The 24,173-nt window shown below is 51.1% G+C and overlaps 1 protein-coding gene across 1 annotated transcript in view; it reads left to right on the forward strand.

Annotated features, from left to right (window-relative positions):
- The window catches only part of LOC146196751 (uncharacterized), a 139,286-nt gene extending 115,625 nt beyond the window's left edge, over positions 1-23,661 (forward strand). Inside the window, exons 3-4 of the mRNA XM_084598497.1 lie at positions 947-18,097; positions 18,164-23,661. Of these exons, the coding sequence (XP_084454623.1) occupies positions 947-18,097; positions 18,164-23,364 (22,352 nt within the window). The 3' untranslated portion in view covers positions 23,365-23,661. The remainder of the gene's footprint in view (positions 1-946; positions 18,098-18,163) is intronic.
- The last annotated feature ends 512 nt before the right edge of the window (positions 23,662-24,173 follow it).

Raw genomic sequence — 24,173 nt, forward strand, 5'->3', positions numbered from 1 at the left:
CCCATTACTCGCGTGCATAAATTCCTCTCTTTCTGGCTTCATTTACCTTCGTCATCAAAAGTGTTACACAAAGTAGTGGTGGCAAAGTATAGTACAGACTCATAGAAAGTTTGGAACTCAAAAGAAATGCAAAGAGAAATGTGAAAATAATCGAAAATAGGATACAAAGAGGCTAACACGCTAATAATAAAAACCATAATCAAATACGAGTCGGATGTCCTTGCGAATATGCGGTATACTATGGAGTAGGAGAAAAAACAGAGACGCTAGCGGAATCGCTGTAAAAAAGCTCCATGTCTTATGAAGCTGCGGCAATACGTGGAAACACCGTCTTTTCATACGCATAATGAAATTAACGTTATTTATGCCTAAGATGACCGCAATAAAAAACTGATAGTCGCGCGTCTTGGTAGCTGGGAGATGTTGGTTGGTTTGTGGGGTTTAACGTCCCAAAGCGACTCAGGCTATGAGAGACGCCGTAGTGGAGGACTCCGGAAATTTCGACCACCTGGGGTTCTTTAACGTGCACTGACATCGCACAGCACACGGGCGCCTTGCTTTTCGCCTCCATCGAAAAGCGGCCGCCGAGGCCGGGATTCGATCCCGCGTCTTTGGGAACAGTAGTCGAGCGCCGTAACCACTGCGCCACCCCGGCGGGTAGCTGAGAGATGTACCAGCAGTTAGTGTTCGGTTGCTGGTCACGTGACACTACAAACTAAAAACATTGGCTTTTCAAATTGTCTTCAACTCCGTAGGGCCTAAACGGTGTGACATCGCTGCTTGAATGCGAATAAATATAAATTTCGGGCTTCTTTCGATCGCTTCGGTCGAGTCGTCAATGCTGCTTGCTTCTCCGCTCACATTTTTTTGTTCGTGAAGTTTTGACGTCATAAAGTATGACCTGTGTAGAAAATGAATAATAATTTCGCCTTCCTCTTTTGTGCAGAGCTGCTGATTCAGCACTCGACGGAGAGCCTGGCCTTGGAGGTTCTGCTGAACCCGGAGGTATCCACGCTGCGCCAATGCTTCAAGAACATGATGGTCTCCGGCACCACGCACAAGCACGTCATTCACGCTGGCTACGCCTTCTCCGGCACTGGCGACTGGATTCTCCAGGACGGTGTCTTCAGCTCCCGCGACGTCGAGGCGCTACTACATGACACAGAAGTTGAGGAAGTGCTACGTCGCCAGAAGTTTCACACGCTACACGTGCACTGCTCTCCCGAAGGAAGCTGGTCCTCGCAACCTCCCACAGGCGTCAGCCTCAACCCTCCCGACATCGCGGACAGCCTAGCCGGCTCGGCGCACCTGCTCGGCTGCCTGGATGCCGTACTGACGAGCCCTCCCCTAACGAGCCTGCTGCCGTCCTCCAGCGTGGTGGGCAACATCCGTTTCCGAAGGCCGACCATGTACGTGTTTCCTGGCGGCCAGGGCGATTGCGCCCTGTTCGGTGTCACTGGCTTCACCCTGCTTGTGGACGGTGGATTCGCACGGAAGCCGTGTTTCTGGGAGTTTGTCCGGCACTTGGATAGGCTGGACTCCTTGCTTGTGACTCGCTTCAACCAGTTCAACTCCTGCGGGCTCACGGCGCTCGCCCAGCGGAAGGCACTCGAGCGCGTCTACCCGCAGGTCGGTCACGTCTTCTGCAACGCCGTCCGTTCGCCGTCTGACGAGGAGCTCCAAAAGGACCGAGACCAACTGCTCGTCAGTGTCGTGGCTCAAGGACTCGAGTTCCTCCAGGGAGTGCGGGAGATGGGGCTCTCACCGCAGGCCTGCCAGAGGGACGCCCATCCGCTCACGCTGTTCCACAAGGTGGGGCAGGGCACGCTGGAAATGTTCGTTTTGAGCCCTGGCCGTGTCACGGAGGAAGACACATCCGTGTGCGTGCTTCTTGTGTGGCGGCCCGCCAAGGCTTCTGAACCCGTCACTCGCATTCTGCTGCCGGGCAGCGCGCCTCAGAGTGTCATATTTGATGGGCTCAGCAAGCTGAGTCATCTAGCCGTGCTTAGGAGCCGCACTGTGACCGCAGAAGAGCGCTTGGGACTGAAGAGGTCGAAAGTTCAGGACAAGCCGCTGCGGGCGACGTCGGTGCCTCCGAGACCAAGAGTCGCTAAGAGGGCAGCAGCGAAAGGAGAGTCCCCTTCACCGTCACCAACACCTCCACTTCCTGAAAAGACAAAACCGAAAGTACACACTAACAGGTCCGTCGAATCTTTGCCTAAAAAGCAGGATGAAGTTAAAAGGCCTCCAGCAAAACCTACAAAAAGGGAGCCGAAGAAACCAACTGCTGATAAAACTGAGGCCAAAGAAGAAAAGGTTGCCAAGATTACAGCCAAAGTTTCTGCGAAAGTAGCAGAAACGGCAGCCGACAAAGAAAAACTAGTTGAGAAACTGGGAGAAAATGAAGTAGATAACGTCGAAGAGAAAGACATTAGCAAAATCATCAGTGATAAAGCACTAAAAAAGCTTCCAGTCGAAATCGAAAAAATAGATGCTAAAGCACAAGAAGAAATCGTCGCTAAAGTCGAAGAAAAAGTCAGTGTGAAGCGTGAGCTGAAGAAGGCCACGCCAACGAGACCACCGGCCAAGAGCAAAGGGGCGAAGGATGTCACCAACAAGATGGCCGTGGAAGGCAAAACCGCCGCGCGTAAGGCGCCTGAGCCTGCGAAGGCGAAATCACGTCCAGTCGTTGCTCCTCCGACAAGACCTATGGTTCGAGATTCCAGATCCAAATCCCCATCCAGTTCAGCGTCTAGTTCGCCCAAGCGTGCTCCTCCTAAAGCTGCGAGTGAAAGACCAGTCAGGTCAGTAAGGGGAGGTGTCCGGACAGCGAAGCCTACCCCTACGGAACCGGCGAAAGTCACTGAAGGAGAGAAACTCGTAGTCACGGAGAAGCCCACGGCTCAAGTAAAGCCTGACAAGAGAATTGAGATTGTAACACAGTCTGGCGACGAAAGCTCCGGGTCCAAAGAAGCCGTAGAAGAGAAAGCAGCAACTGAAGCCACTAAGGAAGAAAAGCCTTTTATTGAGCCTTCTAGTAGCGATGAAAGTAAAAAAGATGTTGAAAAGCAAAAGCCCGCTGCAATAGTCGACGAAGTTCCGATCAAAGCAGTGATTCTCGGAACAGCGTATGCTGCTGCGCCCGATGAGGAAGGTCAAAAGCCGCCGACGCGGCCATTTGAAAAGGAGATCGCTGACGCTGAAATGTGGCCCACTGCTGGCGATGCCAAGGAGATGGCGGAACCACCGGGGCACGCAATGTCTCCAGAACCGACTATATCTGCGTCGTCGGAGGGAGTACCGTCACTCGTCGACGAGGTTATTGACCTCTCACTGCAAGCCGATTCATCCGCCGCACGACCGACCACGGAGCAGCCCGACCTCAGTCAGGTCTGTGCCCTCTCCAGCGGACAGCGAACTCCGGACTCTCTGGACACGCCACGTGAAGTCGGAGATGGCACTGCGCCTTCCTCTAGAGACGAGATTCTTGATGCCATGGAAAAGCACCACTTAGTCTCCAGGGAACAAGTTCTCGAAATCAAGAGGAGGGACTCCGTCGACTCGATTGAGGGCGAAATTGCAGCGGAAGAGGAGGAAGTCCCCCATGAAGCTGAGGAAGCCGAGCAAAAAGAAACTGAGAAATTGCCTCAACCTAGCGTGACAGATAAAACCATTGGCGAAGTAATGCCAGAGACACAACAGTTTCCCACTGAGGCAGCACCGTCCGACACAGCGCCGAAACCGGCCGAAACCACGGAAGCTGACCTTCTAGAAGAGCCGAAACCAGACGTTCCCGTTTGCGCGGATTCTATTGAGCCAAGCGTAGCGCATCCATTACATGCTTTGGCGACGACATTGGATAAGACAAAATCGAGTGGGCTGGATGAACAGATCCCTCAGCCTCCCGTTCCTTCAGAGGCCAAAAAGTCGGAGCCAGCTGCAGCAACTGTCCCAGAAGGTGCTGAAGAAATTGAGGCTAGGCAAATTGAAGAGAAAGAAAAAATTCCGCCTTTAGTCGAGGCCCCTGCGGTGGGCGAAATAAAGCTGGACGATATTCAAGAAAAGTCGCCCACAGAACATGCTGTTTTGCCGAGTCTGCACAAGCCCGAGGAAGAGGCGGGTACAGCTCCTGAAATCCAAGGGAAAGTACTAACTAAAGACCTCAAAGAGTCACCACAGGCAGAACTGCAGTTGCCCGTCGATGACAAACACATATCCGTAGAAATTCAGGAGAGAGAAGTTGAAATGATACCTCCAGCAGAACATGGCGTCTCTCCCAAATTAGAAGCGCCAGACGGGCTTTTGAGCGCCAGGATAGAGGAAGCGGGCATAGCCACTGCCGATTCTGAACCACTGAAGGCAGAAACACAGCTACAGAAACCGGAAGAACCAACCAGTGCTGTCGACGAACGTCAGGCGGATGAAATAGAGCCAGCCGAGCTCAAACCACCTGCTCAAGAATCTCTGTCACCGCGACAGCCCGAACTAGCTGTTCCATTCACGCCAGAGATACCAACCGCGAAGACTGTTGACAGTGAGGAGGTGCCGAAAGAAACCGCGCAGTTAGAAAAGCTGGAACCACATGATCTTGAACTTTCGCCGACGGCACGTGAGCGTGAACCGAGTAAAGCAGAACCAGATGAGGTCAAAGCAGTCGAGGAAGAACCTTCTCTTCAAGCGCAGAAAGGAGCTGAAGTTTCATTGAGCACTGAAATAGAAGTGGAAAAGGCCCCTCTTGTTGCTGAGAGTGTCGATAAAGCAGCTGCGGAACCTGAAGATCTTAAAGAGAAGGAGCCGCCTGTAGAGAAGCCTGGCAAGCACCTCGAGGAAGAGAAGGAAGCGCCTGTGGTTTTGGCCGAGCGCACAGAGCCTGACCTAGCTGTTCCATTCACACCAGAGATACCAAGTACGAAGACTGTTGACAGTGAGGAGGTGCTGAAAGAAACCCCGCAGTTAGAAAAGCTGGAACCACATGATCTTGAACTTTCGCCGACGGCACGTGAGCGTGAACCGAGTAAAGCAGAACCAGATGAGGTCAAAGCAGTCGAGGAAGAACCTTCTCTTCAAGCGCAGAAAGGAGCTGAAGTTTCATTGAGCGCTGAGATGGAAGCGGAAAAGGCCCCTCTTGTTGATGAGAGTGTCGATAAAGCAGCTGCGGAGCCTGAAGATCTTAAAGAGAAGGAGCCGCCTGTAGAGGAGCCTGGCAAGCACCTCGAGGAAGAGAAGGAAGCGCCTGTGGTTTTGGCCGAGCGCACAGAGCCTGAACTAGCTGTTCCATTCACACCAGAGATACCAAGTGCGAAGTCTGTTGACAGTGAGGAGGTGCTGAAAGAAACCCCGCAGTTAGAAAAGCTGGAACCACATGATCTTGAACTTTCGCCGACGGCACGTGAGCATGAACCGAGTAAAGCAGAACCAGATGAGGTCAAAGCAGTCGAGGAAGGACCTTCTCTTCAAGCGCAGAAAGGAGCTGAAGTTTCATTGAGCGCTGAGATAGAAGTGGTGGAAAAGGCTCCTCTTGTTGATGAGAGTGTCGCTAAAGCATCTGCAGAACCTGAGGATCTTAAAGAGAAGGAGCCGCCTGTAGAGAAGCCTGGCAAGCACCTCGAGGAAGAGAAGGAAGCGCCTGTGGTTTTGGCCGAGCGCACAGAGCCTGAAACTCCTGCGAGTCCTGTAAAACCTGATGAAAAATTAATTGTAAAGCCTGACGATTCTCAAGAGCAAAAGCTACGTTCGGAAGAGGTAGAAGGCCATGGACCTGTTGTACCACTTGTTACTGACTTATCTAAACCGGTAGAAATCAAGCCCAGTGAAATTCCAGCTGAAACAAGAGCTGAGCCTGCCAGTTTGCCAATGCACGAAGCGCCTGAGGCTGCTGAAAAAGCAGACACAAAGCCTGAAGATCTGGACTTGAAAAAGCTAGAAGACCAAGGCACTGATAGCGTATTACCTGCGGTCACCGACTACGCTCCAAGTGAAACAGAACGAAAAGAACCAGAAACATCGAAGGCAGAACCTACGGCTTTGGTTGAACGCGAAGAAGCCGCGCCTGAGCTTAGTCCTGTATCAGAGGCAGTTGCCAACTTGCCTTCTGAGCCAGACTATCCCAAAAAGCAGGAACCAGAATCCGAAATGGATTCCCTCACCAGTGATCTTCCTCGGCTACCAGCGGACGAACACAAAGCAAGCGAGCCCAAGCCAATTGAGGAAACAGAAGCAAGAACTGAGTCTGCTGTTGCCAGTGATCAGGAAGAGCTGGAGCTAGCCAAGAGTCCTGTGACAGCTTCTGTCACAGATGCGACTGCTGAGCCCTCAGATGTCAAAATGCAAGAACCGCAGATTAAAGGCCCAGACGACCGTGATCATGATCTGCCGGCATCTGATGTCGACGAGCATGAACCGAGGGTACTGACCCCGGCTGACGTTCAAAAACCTGCTGCGGCCAAGCCTATTTTGCTTGAGCAAAAACAGCTAGAGGCTGCTGTTCCTGCTACAGAGGACGTTAAAAAACAGGATGTCGGGCCTGATGATGCAAAAGACAGTGAAGAGCGATTAAAGGAACCAGAAGACGATCACCTTCATGTCCCGGCGCATGAAAGCTACGAACGCAAAGCGGAGGAATTGATGCCAGGTGACCGTGAAATGACCGCTGAACCTACCCTTCCTACAAGGCACTCAGAGCCAGAGCAACACCTGAGTCATGTTCCAAGAACTGATGATAAAGCACCTGTCAAACTAGACGATGCCAAAGAGAAGCCCTGTATGGAGAAAGCGGATGATTACGGTCATGACGTCCCGTCACCTTCTGTTGACGAGCAAAAAGTAGAAAAAATAGAGCCCGCTGAAAAAGAGTCCGTTGTTGAACCTGAACACAAAGAACCTGAAGCTGCTGTGAGTGCCACAACAGAACCTGAAGGGGAAACAGTCGGTATGCCTCAAGAGTTTAAGGAGAAAGAACAGCACAGTGAAAAGCCAGAAGACTATGATGCTGATTTCCTGCCCCCTGCTGTTGTCGAGCCTGAACTAAGTGAAGTGAAACCGATAGAATCTGACGTAGCGAAGGGAAAACAAGAACTTTTACCTAAGCATGAGCCAAAGCCTGCTATCAGTCCCATGGCAGAGGTTGCTGACGAAATGGCCCCAGAGAAAGACGTTATTAGACCAGAAATGCAGCATGATAAGGAGGACCATGTCCTTGAAGAACTATCTGTTGACGAACATAAAGCGGAGAAATTACTGCCGACTAAAACTCCGCCAGATGAAGAACTCGGTGCTGCACCTGAGTTTAAAGAGGTCAAGCCTACTCTCAGCCCGCTGTCTGATGATGCTGGCAAACCTGATGACAAACCCGGGGATCTTAAAGAGAAGGAGCCGCAATTCGAGAAACCTCAAGACTATGTCGCTGTACTTGAACCACATGCTGCCATCGAACATAAACCAAGTGAAGAAGAAACGACGGACGTTCAAGACTTGGGGAAAGAACCCACAGCTTTTCCTGAGCATGAAGAGTTGAAGCCTGCTATCAGTCCCATTTCAAAGGTTTCTGAAAAGATCGCCCCAGGAAAAGAAGACGTCACAAAAAAGGAGCCTGACTTAGAAAAGAAAGAAGGCTACAGCGGCGATCTCCCAGAGGTTTCTGCCGTCGAGTATAAGCCGGAGAAATTACTCCCCTCTGAGAGCGAACCTAAGGCAGAACCTTCTCCTGCGCCTGAGCTAGGAGAGCCCGAGACGGCTATCAGTCCAATTCCTGAGGTTATGGGCGAGACAGCTGGCAAAACTGAAGACCTTGAAGAGAGAGAACCCCACAAGGCGAAGGCGGAGGAGCGTGCCGTTGATCTAGAATCGCCCGTGACTGATGAACATAAGCTGAGTGAGATAACAACAGAACCTGAAAAAACGACAGAAGAGCCAGTTTCTCTTCCTGAGTATGAAGAACCCAAGTCTCTTGTGAGTTCAGCGAGAGATGCTGTCGACAAAGCGGCTCCCGAAAAGAAGGATGTCACAAAAGAACCTCACGTAGAAAAGAAGGACGATGACGGTCGTGAACTCCCGTTACCCTATTTAGACGAGCACGAGCAGGAAAAAATAAAGCTGGCTGATATTAAGCATCATGATGAACCTGGAGACCTGAAAGCGAAAGAGAAACATTATGAGAAGCGTGAAGACTTCGCCACTGATCTCGAATCCCCTCTCATTGGCGAACCAAAACCCAGTGAAATTAAAGCGAGAGAACCTGAAGAAATGTTGCCAAAATCGCCTTCTCTGGGTCACAAAGATCCCGGGTCCGTTGAAAGTCCAATAGCAGACATTTCTGACAAGACAGTTCCTGAAGAAAAAGAAATCGCAGAAGAGCCATGCTTGGAGAAGAAAGACCACGGCCTTGAGTTGTCAGAACCTGCGATCGACAAGCATATTCCAGAGAAGTTATTACCGACGAAAATTGAGCCTGAAGTAGAGCCTGCTGGTACCCATGAGCTCGAAGAGCACAGGGCTACTGTGAGCACTGTGACCGATGCTTCAAGAGAAACAGCTCCCGAGCCTGAAGATCTTAAAGAGGGTGAGCTGCACTGGAAGGAGCCTGAGGAGCGCGGAGTTGGGCCAGAGCCATCAGCTGTCGCGGAACTTAAGTCGGTTGAAGTGATAACAGAACCCGAAAAGATGGCAACCGAACCAGCTCCTTTAACTGCGTACGAGAAGCCCAAACCTGTTGTGAGTTCAGCAGAAGAGGCTGCTGACAAAGTGGTTCCCGAGGAAAAAGATACGCAAGAAGAGCCTTACATGGAAAAGAAGGAAGATGATGGTCTTGGTCTGTCCTCGCCTACTGTCGATGACCACGGGCCGACAAAAGTTCAACTGCCTGAAGCTGAGCCTAAAGCAGAACCCTCTTTAGTACCCGGCCATGAAGATCTCGAGGCTGTTGCAAGTCCTATGGCCGAAGCTGCGAGAAAAGCAGCCGCTGAGTCTGAAGGTCTGAAGAAAGAGCCGCAAGAGAAGCGTGAAGACGCCATCACTGATCTGGAATCATTCTCTGTTGGTGAACAAGATCTGAGTGAAATGAACGCGGCTGAACGTGACAAAGTAAAGGTAGAATTAGCGTTTTCCACAGAGCATGAAGAGCCCAAACCCGACTTGAGTCCAATAACAGATGTTTCAGGCAAGATAGCGCCCGAAACGAAAGATGTCAAACAAGAAGAGCCGCATTTGGAGGTGGGGGAGGACCACAGTCTTTCACTCGTAAAGCCTAGTATCGACAAGCTAATGCCAGAAAAATCATTGCCAGCTGAAATTGAGCCTGAAGGAGAACGTACTGGAGCGGGGGAGCTCGAAGAGCGCGAGGCCGCAGTGAGCGCCGTCACTGAAGCTCAAGTAAAAGGAACTGCTGAACCTGAAGATCTTAAAGAGGAGGAACCGCACTGGGACTGGGAAGAGCCTGAAGCACCAGCAGCATTGTCTAAATATGAAGCAGCCGAGTCTCCTGCCAGTCCCGTGCCAAAGTATAGTGGAAGCGAAGATCTAACAAAAGAAGAATTGGGTTTAGCAGAGAAGGAACACCGGGACATTCCGTCACCTCCTGGGAGTGAGCATGTCGCCGCTGATACAGAGCAGTCTGAACCTGAGCCTAAAGCAGAATCTGCTGCTGAACCTGTCCTCAAAGACACCAAGACTGTGGTCAGTGCTGTGCCTGAACCTCCGGGGGAGAAAGGCGTCCAATCTGAAGACCTTCATAAGAAGGAACCACATTTGGGGAGGCCTGAAGATAGCGACATTGATTCTGTGTCACCTGCCAGGTCAGAGTATAATGAAAGTGAAATGATAGAGCGAGAGCCTGAAAAAGTGAAGACTGAGTCAGCTGCTTTGCCTGAGCATGAAGATGTCAAGCCTTACTTAAGTCCAACGGCAGATATTGCTGACAAAGCGGCCCCAAAAACGGATCTCCCAGAACAGGAACAACATTTCAAAAAGAAAGAAGTCGATGGTCATGATGTGCTGCCCCCTGCTGCCGACGACCATAAGAAGGGTGAAGTAAAGTCGACTGAAATTGAAAAAGCGATAGAACCTGGTAGTCTTCCTGCGCAAGAAAAGCCTCGGGCTGCTATGGGTTCTCCGTTGGAAGCTGGAGAAGTAGCACCTGTTGAGTCTGAACAACTAAAGGAGCAAGGGCTTTATATGGAGAAGCCAAAGGACGATTCCGTTTTTGAGCCTAAGGGTGGCAAGGAGGAGCCGCACTTTGGTGAACCTGATGAGCATGACCGTGATGTTCTATCACCGGCTGCCGCTGAGCCTGAAACGGATAAAATTAAAAGTACAGAGCCTAAGTACTTGGAAGCAGTATCTACAGCATCCCCACCGCGCGAAAAATCCGATGCTACTGTAAGTCCTTTGCGAGAGGTCCCCGCCAAAACATCTCCCGAACCTGAACATCTGAAAAGCGAAGAACCGCACTTGCAAGAGGCGACATTACAAGACCGTAGCCTCGTATCTCCTGGCACTGACATCCGCAAGCGGGATGAATTAAATTTGACTGAAATCGAGAAGCCTGAAGGAGAACATGCTGTTCTTGAACACGAAAAGCTCGAGGCTACCGCCGTTATTCCAACTGAGGTGACTGAAAAGACGGGCGCAGAGCCTGAAGATCTCAAAACGCAGAGGCCGGAACTCGTAAAGGCAGAAGAGCACGGCCAATCACCTGCTGTCGATAGCCATAAATATGATGACCTCAAGGCGGCTGAACTGGAAGAAACGACGGAGAAAGCATCTCCTTCTCCGGAGCCTAAAAAGCCTGAAACTACTTTAAGTACATTGCACGAAGTTGCTGACAAAACAGCTGCTGAGCTTGAAGAGCTTAAAAAGGTAGAATGGCATTCGGAACAGCCAGATCACGGCCGTGATATTCTGTCATCTGGTGCTGACGAGAAGCTAGCTGACGAAAAGTCGACTGAACCTGAGGCAAAATTTTCTGTTTCTCCGGACCACAAAGGGTTTGAGGACGCCGAGAGCCTACTGCTATCGGTCACCGACAAAGTGGCTCCCCAATCTGCTGATCTTCAAAGCCAGGTGCCAAAAAGGAAAGATACGGAAGTTCTTGTTCATGATCTCCTGACACCTGGTGTCGATGACCATAAGCCGGTTGAGTTAAAACTGGTTAAGTCTGATGATTCCATAACAGACTCTAGTGTACTTCCCGAGCACAAAAAGCCTCAGGCAGCGGTGAGCCCCACGCCAGAGGTGGATGAAGAGACGCCCTCTCTGCATGAAGATCTGACAAAACACGAGCTATACCCAAAGGAGCGTGATGACCGCCTCCATGATCTCCCATTGTCTGGCCTTGAGCACAAAGCGGGTGAATTGAAGTCGGTAGAGATTGTGGAAGGGGGTGAAAAGGTTGCTCTTCCTGCCGATCAGGCACAAGTCGAGTCACCTCAGAGTTTCGAGCCTAAAGTAGATGAAAAACTGGCTTCAAAGTCCGAGGAGACCAAAGAACAAGAACCACATTTAAAAGAACCAGAAGATCAAGATCGTAGTCTCCCGTCACCTGCTGCAGATGAACATAAGCAGGCTCAGGTAAAGTCTACTGAAGCAGAACCTACAGTTTTGGCCAAACAGGAAGAGCATGAAGTTCCTGTGAGTCCAGTAGTAAAAGGTACTGATAGCACAGTTTCAGAACCTGAAGATATTCAAAAACAGGAACCCGAAGCCCATGACATTGAGCCAGTTGTCAGTTCTCTACCAGAGGTTGCCCAGAAATCGGTTCCTGGTCTGGAAGGTTCAAAACAGCAGCCACTTTCCGAGAACGAAGACCAAGCTGTTGTCCCTGAGTATGAAGTGTCTGAGGCAGCCGTGAGTCCCGCGTCGGAGCTTGCCAAGGAGGCCGCCGCACATCCTGGAGACCTGCAGAAAGAGGAACCGCACTTAGAGAAACCAGGAGACTATGACCATGATCTCTCATTGCCTGATGTTGGCGAGCACAAAACGGGCGAGTTCAAGCCAGATGAACTTGGTGCTTTGAAGATGGAACAGACTGTTGTGACTGAAAAGGCACCCGAGCCAGCGGCACCTCTAAGTGTTGTGCCAAAAGTTGCTGAAGGGCCAATTACACAATATGAGGATGATAAGCAGCACGAACCACACGTGGTGAAGCCAGATTATGCCCCTGCAATTCCATCTACGACTTTCGAAGAACACGAGCCTGCCGAACTCAAGCCGGCTGGCCACGAAGAACTGCGGGTGGAGCCTGATCAACTTCCCGAGCACGTGCAGACTGAGGTAGCTACCAAACTAGCCTCAAAAGACAGCGATATAGCCGCCACTGAGCATGACAAAAGTAAAAAGCAGGAACCACGGTTAGGCAAGCCTGACGATCAAGACCTCGGCGTGGAATCAGCTTCTGCTGAAAAGCATAAACCAGATGAATTGATTCGAGATGTCGCTGAGGAAGCGGGTGCTGAACCCGCAGAGTTACACGACCATAAGGATTCCAGCGATGGTGTGAGTGCAATACCACAGGCCACAGAAAAACCAGATGCCTTCCATGAACTCCCACCGCCTGCTGTCAGCGAGCTCAAACCGATCGAAGTTAAGTCGGCTGAGCTTGAAAAACCTGCGGCGCAACCTAGTGAACTGCACAAGAAGGAACATCTCGATGTTGCTCCAAGTCCCATGCCAGACGTGTCCGAGGAACCCAGCCTCGAGTCTGCAGACTTAGGAGAGGAAAAGCAGCACTTAGAAAAGGCCGAACATCCAAAAAGTATTGTTGATGACCATAAACTAGACAAGATGAAGCCAGATGAGATTGAGCAACCGACAGTCGGACTTGTTTCTGAGCACAAAAGCCCTGACACTGCCGTATTTCCCGCATCCGAGGATGCCAAGAAAGAAACGGTCACACCTGAAGGCATCAAAACGCCTGAATCGTACTTGGAAACACTGATAGATCAAGGCGACGAAAGCCCGTTGCGTACCGTCGAAGAGCAAAAGCCGGAAGGAACCGGTCCCATTGACACTCACAGACTGGAAGCAGAACCTGTTTCTTTCCTCCCAGAAAAAACGGGAATTACTTCGAGCCCTTTGTCGGAGGTCGCCGACAAGACACCGGTTACACCTGATTATGACAGAGGACAAGAACTACACTTAGAGGAACATGACCACGTAAGGAGTCTTGCATCACCTGCGGCCCACGAACACAAACCGGAAGAACTGAAACCGCTTGAGAGAAAGGAATTGGAAACTAGTCCTATCTCATCAGAACACCAAGAACGCGAGACAGCTGAAGTTCCTACACAGGTCACCCAAGCGAAATCACCTGCACCTGATCATCTTAAAACGCAGGAACCTGACTTCGAAAAGCCGGAAGACCATGTTTATGGCGAGCGTAAACCAGAAGAATTCGAGATAGCGGAGGTTCAAGAATCAGAAGCAGCACCTGCTATTTTGCGTAGCCATAAAGAGCCCGAAGATGCTGCGCCAGCGACTGACGTTGTAGGGGAAACGCCAGTTGGTCTTGAGGAATTAAAAGACGGAGAACCGCACATGAAGAAAACCGGAGACCTCAGACCTGATATTCCATCACCTGGATTTGAAGACCAGATAAGCGAATTCAAGGCAACAGGGCCTGACGAAACGAAAAAAGAACCTGTTTCCGCAGAGCACAAAGGAGCCGAGGCTGCTCTTCATTCAGTACCAAAACCTAGTGAAGAAACTGCTGCTTTGACTGAAGACGTTAAAGACCAAGAACGGCACCTTGAGAAGCCGGAAGAACCTGCCCATGGCATAACATTGACTGCTGATCAACGTATGCCGGATCATCTGGTGCTTGCTAAGACTGAAGAACAAATGCCCGAACTAGGTGTTTACCCTGGGCACAAGGAGCCCGAAAGTGCCTTGTGTGCCACGCCCAAAGACACGGACAAAGAGGCTGCCATTACTGAAGATCTTAAAGAGCAGAAGCCGCACTTGCTGGAGCAAAAAGACCATGCATCTGAACTTCCGTCATCTCTTGACGCAGGTAAGCCAAGTGATTTAAAGCCGGCCTTGCTTGAAGAACAAGGGATAGAGCCTAAAGTAGCATGTGACCTCAAAGAGCCTGAATTGTCTGCAAGTAGCACCTCCGAGATTGCTGAGAAATCATCGGCCTCGCCTGAAGATCTCAAAAAACACGAATCACAGTGGGAGGAGCCAAGAGATAGGTCTCACGTTCTTGAGAAGCCAGAACCCCGTGAATTCCCGCCGGCTGATCTCGAAGAACAGAGCACAGCACCTGCTACGCTGCCTGACTATAAGGATGACCAAGTACATGGGAGTGCTGTCCCTGTCGTCGTAGACAAATCGTCGGATTCGCAAGACCTTAAAATGTCCGAGCCATCCTTGGAGAAGACAGAAGGGCGTGACCATTCGCCCGTCGTTCACATACATGAAGACAAAATGAAGGCGTCTAAGCCTGATGAGCCAACGAAAACTGCTGCCGTTTTTCCCGATGACGAAACACATGAAGCTGCTTTGGTGGTTGTGTCTGAAGTTGCCGAAAAAAGCGTAGCGGCACCTGAATCTGCTAAGTCGCAACCAGCATACAAGGCAGAGCCCGAAGATCCTTGTCGTAGTGTCTCTTCACCTGACGTTGACAAACAAAAACCGGAAAAATCAGAGACGACTGAATTTCGAAAACCATACGCGGATTCTGTTTTATTCGAAGAAAAGGAATCAACTGAGGCTTCGAGTAAGGTGCCAGAGGTTGCCGACAGCAAAGCGCCCGCAGGTGACGACGCTGAGCGGCAACCGCAATCGCTGGAGCCTGAACACAGCGGCCGTGACTCTCCGTCTGCTGTCGATGTACGTGAAGCTACTGAACCGAAACTGGCTGAGCTCAAAGGAGCTCGTGTGGAACCTGCTGTTTTGACAGAGAGCAAAAAGCCAGAGGCAGCAGAGGTCGAGGTACCAGATGCTGTCGACAAAATGGTGTCTGTGCCTGACGAAGCCAAAGAGCAGCAGCTGCGCTCGGAGAAGGCGGAAGATCATGCGTTAGACCTCCCTTCTGCTCCTGATGTGCATAAACTGGATGAGCTTAAGCGGGATGAGTTTGAACCGGCAACCTTGCCAGATCGCCACGAATCCGAAGCGCTTCTTCCTCACGACGTCAAGCCGGACACTGACACTGATCGCGAACCTGGTGCAGAACCTTCGAGAGAGCTACCTGAACGTAGTTCGTTTGAAGCGGAAGGAATAGTTACATCTCCTATTGAAGAAATGATTGAGGAGACAGCAGGTAGTGTCAGAGACGGTCACGAAGCCCATAAATCTATTACTGAAGTTCAAGAAATAGAATACTACGAACCCCAAGTTGAAGAATCTGATCTCCAAGGAATAGTCACCTCCCCGCTACACTCCGTTACTGAAGATGCTCAGCGTTTGATTGCTGATTCAGAGGACGAAGAACAATGCGAAGGAATATGCATTACTGAGCTTCCGAACGGACAGGAAAAGGAGCATATCTACAAAACAGGACAAGAACTTGCGCCCGACGTATTGAAAGATAGCGACGAAACTCACCTTCGGGATACTACCGGAAAACCGCCTAGCGGACCCGATGAATCTCCTGAAACATCGTTGAAACCAGATGTGTCCAGCTATGTGCCCGAGGATTACGACACAGTTGCAGCAACTACTTTGATCCCGGAGGTTGACGGCACGATCGCTGAAGACCTAATTGCTGCTAAAGAAAAAGCTCAGCACCTTCGAGATATTGCGACGGATGGCGCACCATCTGTTGCTTCCCCAGTAAGCCTAACCGAAAGTACCTTGGGAATCAGCACGAAGAACGGCACGTCTCAAATTTGGGAGGAACTACCTGATGTATCCGAACAAAAGAAAGATTTCTGCGGGACTGAAAAGCTTTCTGTAGTCACCGACGACAGTTCTGACCCATCTAAACAGATGGCACAGCAGATTTTTCAAGCCCCTAGCGGAGAAACCCTACTCTTGGAGGAGCAGCAGTGCTCAGCTGAGCCAGCCATCGATCAAGGGATACAGCTTCCTTCTGACGTTAGGGAACGCATTGGCAGCTCTGAGGACATTCTTGGTGCACGTAAAGCAGAGCCTGGCGAGGCGACTACACTTCCACATGATGAAGTTTGTTTTGGGGAGAAGCAAGAAGTTATGAAAGTTCTTGAAGCATTGCCGAAATCATCGGAGAAGAAGGATCTGCCATCGTCCGAAGTGCGTGAAGAAGCAGAATCGCTGATGCAGCAGTCTGCGGATAGTTTGCCCGAGACAAAGCCAGACATCTCCGACAAGGAACCATTTTCTTCAACATGTCCACCTACGACAATGTCAACAGGTCCCCAAGTCGCAGAGCTGGTTTCTCATGAAGCCTTGAAAGGTGAAGAGGCCGAACCCATGCTTTCACCGACAGACCTCGAATGTACTAAACAAGATGCGCCCAGCTCAGCAGCTACTGTTCCTGTAGAACCGCCGCGAACCGACCGTGAAAAAATGTCTGCCGCTGAAGACGCCAAACTTAGCGGTGATATCGAGCCGTCATTTCCATTTTCGGAAACTAAAAGCCATCCTACTGCTGACAGGACACCCGATACGACGCGGACAGATCAAGCAACGCCTCTGCGCGTCCACGGTGAGCTCAGCATATTAGATAATGAACCAGGAGAGACGCCGGCTGGTAGAAGTGGTGATGTTTGTGAACCAAGTGAAGTGCCTCATAAAGAAATGCCGCAAGAGAAGAGCGCCACAGCGGAGCAAGCTGAGCCGCCACAGCCCACTGACAGCGCGCGAATTGTAGGAGAACCACTGTACTCGAGGGCAAAGCCTTATGATACCAAGCCTCAAATCGCTTCCAGGGCAGACCGTGATACACCCAAACGGGACGATGTGCTACATGACACCCATGGCGAGAATATAACTCAAAAAGACACTACGCCATTGGACGTTTCTCAAGAACATCGAAAGGAAACTGAACTGCAACCAGGCACGGTGAAGGAAGCTGCTCAGACTAGTGTAGTAAAGGGAAAAATTGGCGTTGAAGGCTTTTTTCCCCTTCAAAGCGATATACAAGCTCAACAAGTGCCAGACGATGCGTGCCTTACATCAACTGATGCTTCGACGCCCAAAGATAGTGGAGAAAGCACAGTTCCAACACCCAAAACAAAAGGAGATGAAGGCAGAGCGCCCAGTAGTGCTGAAGATTTGGAAAGGGACTTCTGTAAGGAAGAGGGCACTCTTCCGAACATTTTGACACAAGCTATGCCTACCATTACCGTTGAAAGGGAGGTAATCAAGCAGGACATGCGGCTACCGCTGGAAACCGCTGCTCCAGGTGGTGGCGTTTACAGCAAAGCGAGAGAACTTTTAGGTGAATGTGTGAGCGGTGATGATGCTACAAGCCCTGGAGGTGCAATGTCAACAGAAAGCCCAAAGAGCTCTGTGAGTGATGAATCCGTTCCTAGTGTTGTACCAAAGGACGAGGTCAAGGAAGTCTCTGCTAAAGAAAAAGAACATGACGACAAGACATGTGACGACGACCTTGTTTCGTGCAGTGGGGTCACGACGGGATATGACTTTAGATCACCTTCTGAGGTTCTCAAGAGGGACTTCCTTCAAGAAACTTCGAACACAATCGGTAAGGAAGTAGACAAAAGCATGGTAATGTTGTCGCCGTCACAAGACGAGGAAGGCAGACGTCTTCTGGAAATAGTAAAAAGCCAACTCATCTGTGAGGACTTTTCAGACCTTGAAGTGACCACCGGAAAAGAGGACCTTCCTAGGACAAAAGATATACCACCAGCTGATTCTACAAAAGATATGATTGACGGGCGCATCGCAGACAGCCGTATTGCAGAAACCAAGCTGCATTCAGAATTAATCGAAAAGGATGATGAAGTGCTTTCGCGCATTATCGACCAAATTACGGAAGAAAAATCGTATGATGTGACTTCAGCTGCGCCACAAAAACTGCACGTTTTAGAAGGCGCTACGGAAAAACCATTTAGCCTAGCTCGAGACGACATTGTTGAACCTAGCACCCATTATGATATTCCTGTAAACTACCAGGACCAACGCAAGCTCTCAAGCCATGAGCAGTTACTCTCAGAAGGTAAATGTGAGCTATCACGCAGGTGTGGTGAGGCTGATAACTAATAAAAATATTCTTCCATTTCAGGAGCCCCTCAAGATGAAGAGAGTGCTTGCACCTCAAGACCGTCAGGATTCGAAAAGGCACGCGGTGATCTTCGGGACGAAGCCCGCCTGGACAGACCAGCTGAAGTCTTCCAAGATGCACAAGAGAGTCTAGTGCATGGAGGTAAACCAGTTGATCAGGTCTCTTCGAAAACTGCTGAAGCTAAAAGCTCAGAGCAAGGAATACAACATTCCCAAGCACCCATCGTTACCGAAAGCTTCAAGGCAGTCGAAGAAGGTGGACAGCGCAGCCCGCTGGACATAGACGCCACTTCTTCGTCTCCTGTCGCGTTGACAGAAAGCGCAGAACTATCGGAGATGACACTGGTCAGCGGCAAAGACAAGCAATCCGGTAGCATTTGTGAAGATCTTTCTTGTGACCCTGAAATAGCATTGACAAAAGGCGTTATCTTCGATGCACGTCTTTCTTCTGGATCAGAAGGAACAAAAGCACGTGGCGAAGCACGAAGCGTTGAAGGCGCAAGTGATTTACCAACACTCACGCACCAAAGACAGGACCATTATCAACCAGAGACGCCATGGGCTGATCACGCGACCTCCCGTCGTGACTCTCAGGAAGTTTCATCGCTAGAAATCCAAGATCAGCCCATGAAAGATCCTAGGGCAACGTGCCCGACAGCCCTGGACACACCGGAGCTGGCCCACATGCAACAAAGGTTGTCTGTTGAGTACGAGAGCTCCATAACTTCTGTGTCTGAGATTGAGTTCATGGTCGATGCTAAAACATCTGGGGCGCCACCTTCCGACAGCTCTTCGCGCGACGACGCTAAAGCGGCCGATGTTTCCAAAGACGAAACAGACGCTTCCCGCGCGTCCAGTCCAGAGAGCCCGCCGCAGTCTCCAGTTAAAAGGCTTGCAGCAGAGCATCCGCGCGCTTCCAAGCGAAGTCGCACGGCGTCAGAGTCTAAACACCCTATATCGACGCAAGGCTCCTCAGAAGCTGACATATCGAGTGAAGATGAAGATAGTACAAGAAAGGGTCTCTTTCAGCATCATACACTTGCCTCAGCTGACGGTGTAGACTCTCAGAAAGAAAGAGTGGCAACTCAGAAGTCTCCGCAGCTCCAGCAACTAGAGGGAATGCAACTTCTAGGGGATACCAGCTCTGATCCCTCGAAAGCATCATTACCTCAAGCATTAAGGCCCTCGCTTGAGGCCGAACCGACTTCATCTAGCGATGATACATCTGGCGCAACGTCCGGTACCACGTCTAAAGATAGCGAAATAATGCGAGAGTATAGTAAACATCTGGAATCTTCCCCTGGTTCTAGGTTCAGCCTCGACTCAACGTGCAGTGTAACCTCTGAAGAGCGAAGCTACACTGAGCTTGAGAAACCTTACCAAAGAGGGTACAGCCAGGAGAGCTTTTCGAGTACGACAAGAGAATACCCTCAAGATTCATCTAGGTCTGGAAGTTTGTACAGTGATTCTACACTGGAACCCTTAAGCGCCGTGGATCAGTTCGAAGCTGGAAGACCAGAAGGGCGTTCAGACAACGCCGAACTGAGCGCAGAGGTCGATAATTTAGCTTCACATCAAACAACCGCGCATGACGAGATTTGTGCACGCGAGACCGAGTTTGATGCTTCAGCTACAATTACCGGACAAACAAAAAGCACTGGGCCTGTGTCTGATACAAGTCCCACTACAGAAGGTCGACAACCTACCGCTAAGATCCCGCATAGTCACGGCATAGCTTCTGGTCTCTTTGCTGCCCTAAAAACAGAACTTTGTGTCATTGATTCACCTTCCATGGACACTGTCTTAGACCAGACAGGAAAGGACGCGCAACCTATTCCTGATCAAACCACAGGCATTACCTCAGCAAAGGTGGCGGAAGCCTACGAGGAGCCCAGTGCTCACAGAAAACAACCTGGACGTGAGCAAGAAGCGCTACCTGGTCATGGACACATTGATAGCGAGAGAGACACTGAACCTGTGCCGGAGGATTTATCTGAACCGACCGAACAAAAGAAAGATAAAGAATCCGGGAAAGCTCATCCGGTCCCTCCTTTAACGCCGGAGCAAACAAAGCCTGCTACTGGGAGTGAAACTGCTTTTAGTGGTGACATCGATCCACTTTTCGCACGCAAAATATCTGGCGAGATCACCCCATCGAAGACTATCAGGTTTCAGCTACCAGAGGAAACTATGAAGGAACCGCCGACTGACCAAAGCGCCAAAGAACCCATCCCATCCCATGTTTCGTTAGACGGGGAAGGTCAATCGAAGGAACTATTTGAAAGAGCCGTTCGCTTAGAGCAGCTTAACGAAGCCGAGTTTCTTGAATCCATGGCGACGGACGAAGAGGATGATTTGTCGCGCGCATCTTTAAAGCCGTCAACCTCTTCAACTACAAGCTCCTCGCGTCACGAAGACAGCCACAAACCCGCAGAGCGCGACGACGATGTTACTGATGATGATGTCACTTTAGCGTCCGCACTTTCTTCCGGACTTCCAACAGAGCTGGTATGCATAGCACAGTCATCTGCTGATATATCCAAAGACATTTCGCGGATCGCAAAGTGTGCAGACTCTCTAGAACTCGTAACGTCCCCTCCGCGCTCTCCGCAGGATGTTGGAACACACGACGAACCAGCGGCGGTAGCCGCTGGGCTGGCCTCTGGCCTTCCTGTTGAGCTCGTGTGCATGGTAGAGTCTAAAGAGTTGTGCTCAGAGATAAAACGTGCAGAGGAACAAGCGCTTCATCACGTTATAGAGAAGAAAGCAGACTATGTAGAGGATGATAATGGTGTCGCAATGCAGACATACATAGAGCGTCGACTAAGTGAGAGCGACTATTGTACAGACAAGCAGGCACTCGCTAGCCCCACATACAAAGAAGAGCCAATGTCGAAAGCTGCTGAGGCAACTTCCGAGCAAAAGCCAGGTAAAGAATTCGATGATCTTCATCTTAATGGCACTTCTCACTCGCCGCCAAGCGTCGGTCTTGTAGCTGGACTTGCGGCCGGGCTTGCCACCGAGTTAGTTTGCATGCCCCAATCGGCAGAGGAGCTTTGCATAGAGGCTGCTGAATCAAGTAGGTCGGCGAGGGGTTCTCAAGGCGATGTCATACCACCCGAGATGACCTCTTCCATATACGAGACCCTCAGTGAACATCTTGACGAGACGCTTTCCTCCAGTACCGACGGGGTTAGATATAGTGGACTAGGTGGCCCTGAATCGACTGGGCAGCCCCGCATGGGACAGATACCTGTTCAGCGCGAGGTAATCACGACTGTGACATCTCGAAGAGTTGTTTACAAAAATGATGGTCCTCCCGATACATGGACTACATCGACTCTTTCGGATGCGCCTCAACATGACGCCGAAGACGATTCTAAGCGTACTACTGTAACATATGTTTACAGAACCTACACTTCTGGCGAAGGTGACGACAAAGAAGGTCCAGTACTTTCTTCCGACAACGTGCCCTCTCGCTTCGACGAAGAAGGCCTTCCGTTCGATATGCTGCTCTCCAACGTAGCCCTGCATGCTCGAGAGGAGGGAGGTACACTTGAGGGAGATCAGGGGACAGGATCTACTACAAGAAGGTACGTCTATACTGTTTCATCGGACCAAGGAACTCCAGAAATGTTTATTCGCCAATCTGATGACTCAGACTCAGCATCGCACCCGGATTCATCTATCCACAGTGTTGCCATGGACGAAGTAGCTCGCATTACCGATATGGCCGCTGCCGCTGTATCGCAGTCGCCAAACGGTTGGACGGTTGTCCATCGCTCGGCCGACTCGTCCTCGCAGCGTCCTTTGGAGTTGACGCGCCCAACGGAACTCTTGGATAGAAGGAACGGACACGTCACACACGTGACGGAGACTCGGCAGATCGTCTACCATCCAAGCTCCAGTGGCGATTTACGGTTTCCGCTGGGGCGGTCTGCCGATGAGACGTGTCTTCCGCCGGAAGGTAGCGACCCGAAGACAATCTTGGAGTTCATGGCAGCTCAGACGAAGCAGGCGGCTAAAGAGATGCTGGAGGAGCAGCCGCTGTACGAGGAAGATGAGGAAGCCGCCTTGGAGCAGAGTTCGCTGAGCGACGCCAGCCCTTTGGTGGAGGAGCCTGTATTCGCCAAGACCCTGCAACCGGACTACCCTGAACTCGTGGAATTGTCGGCTGGAAACACGCCGTCGGAACCGCCGAGCCCGCACTCCGCTATACACGACGCCCGAGCCAGGCATAACGGAGAGCCCGGCGTCACTTCCGTCCAGCGTATGGTGGTCGTCGAGGAAACGGAGCCCCCGTCCACTCCGGGCAGAAGCCAGGCGCGCAGAGTGGTCAGCTACGTCGAAGAGCCCACGACCGTGGTGCGCGAGGAGTGGGTGCTGGAAGGCGGTCATGGTGAAGCGCCGCAAGTCATATCGCAGTCGTCCATGTTCCACCATGAGATCCTCACCGTAGAAGGGTCGACGTCCACCACCCCGTCGCACATGTCCGGCGGTGACCCCGTCCGCTTCACGCATCACTTCGAGCGCGACATCGGTGCGGCCAACGACGCACTCCAGCAGAGCTCTTTGAAGACATCAGCAGTGGTTCACGAACAACAGGAATGGTCCCGTAGCGCCGCAGATAGCACAGGTCCAACGACAGCAGCAGCTGCAACGTCTTCGCGTCCAGATGCCGTCAGAGAGCTTCAAGCTGTAGTCGAGGGGCAGTCTAACGGCCGGCGGGATGGTGAGACCGCGCCTTTCGACATCCGGGACTGGGGTAAACCGCTGGGTCTTCCTGTTCCGCCCGACCCGTCGTCCAAGTCATCCTCGAAGACCGGCAGAAAGACGGCACCTCGCAACTCCACCGACGTCGTCTACGTCGACCTGACTTACGTCCCTCACCACGGCGACCCGGGCTACTGTGATGCAGAGTTCTTCAGCCGCGTACGGGCCCGCTACTATGTGCTGAGCGGCACCAACCCCAGCCAGCAGGTTCTGGACGCCCTGCTGGAGGCCAAGCGCGGCTGGGGCGAACCGGACGCCCCGGTCACCGTCATTCCAACCTACGAGACCGACGCGCTCTGCTACTGGATCGCGCACAATCAGAAGGCCCTCGAGGAGCACCACATCGACGTGGCTCCCTCGGCTTCGCGCTGCACCATCAACCTCCAGGACCACGAATCATCCTGCGCCGCCTACCGACTGGAGTTTTAAGGAGCAGCCGTCTTTTACACACGTGCATCCAAAGTATTCGCGGTCGTCCCGGTTCCGCTGAACGGTGGCAGGCCCCGGCACTGCTACTGTGTGGCTGTAGGAGAATGTCCAATCACGCTGTGTCTGTGAGCACCTTTGTGTTTTCAGTCGCCAGTGCAGTGCCCTGATGGCGGTTTTCAGTCGTCGAACAGGAGCGCGAAAGGTGCCCCTCCCTTTCCGAAGCACAAGTGTTCCGAAGCACAAGGTCTTGGAATGTGTGCTGGTGTGACTCTGGTGGAAGTGCTCCTTGAACCGAGACTGCCTCTGTCTCGGGTGGGGGAAGATTTATACTTCTGCTCAGCAACTGGAAATCGTCATTAGCGAATTTTACTTGGTTTCGCATTGCTTATTTATATATATGGTCTCGTTATAAATGTTTTGTTTCGAAGATATATTCTATTGCGACAGCCGCAAACGCACGGTATATAGACTATGCTTCGGCGTTGTCATGCCACTTAAGCGTGCGGTAGCTGCGGGATTTGTCGCTATTCCCAATTTGTTGGATGAACTTATCTTTAAGGGGATAGGTTGTCCCCTACTTCCTTTCCTTTTTTTGTCTATTGGTAGATTTCTGCACAATTTTATTACGTAAGCTCGGGAGTTCACTTAGAGGAGTAAGAGGTCTTACAACTCTGACATCCTGTACTACCAACATCTAATCCTATAGGACTAAATAGATATTTACTGACTTAGACCCGTCTATAGCAATTTTTCCGGAACTGTTTATGTGGCATACAACTTTGGAAGCCGCCTTTGGGCAGTCTTGCTGT

The sequence above is a fragment of the Amblyomma maculatum genome, chromosome 3 (assembly GCF_055883805.1).
Source record: "Amblyomma maculatum isolate TAMU_Amacu chromosome 3, ASM5588380v1, whole genome shotgun sequence".
Classification (NCBI taxonomy): Eukaryota; Metazoa; Arthropoda; class Arachnida; order Ixodida; family Ixodidae; genus Amblyomma; species Amblyomma maculatum.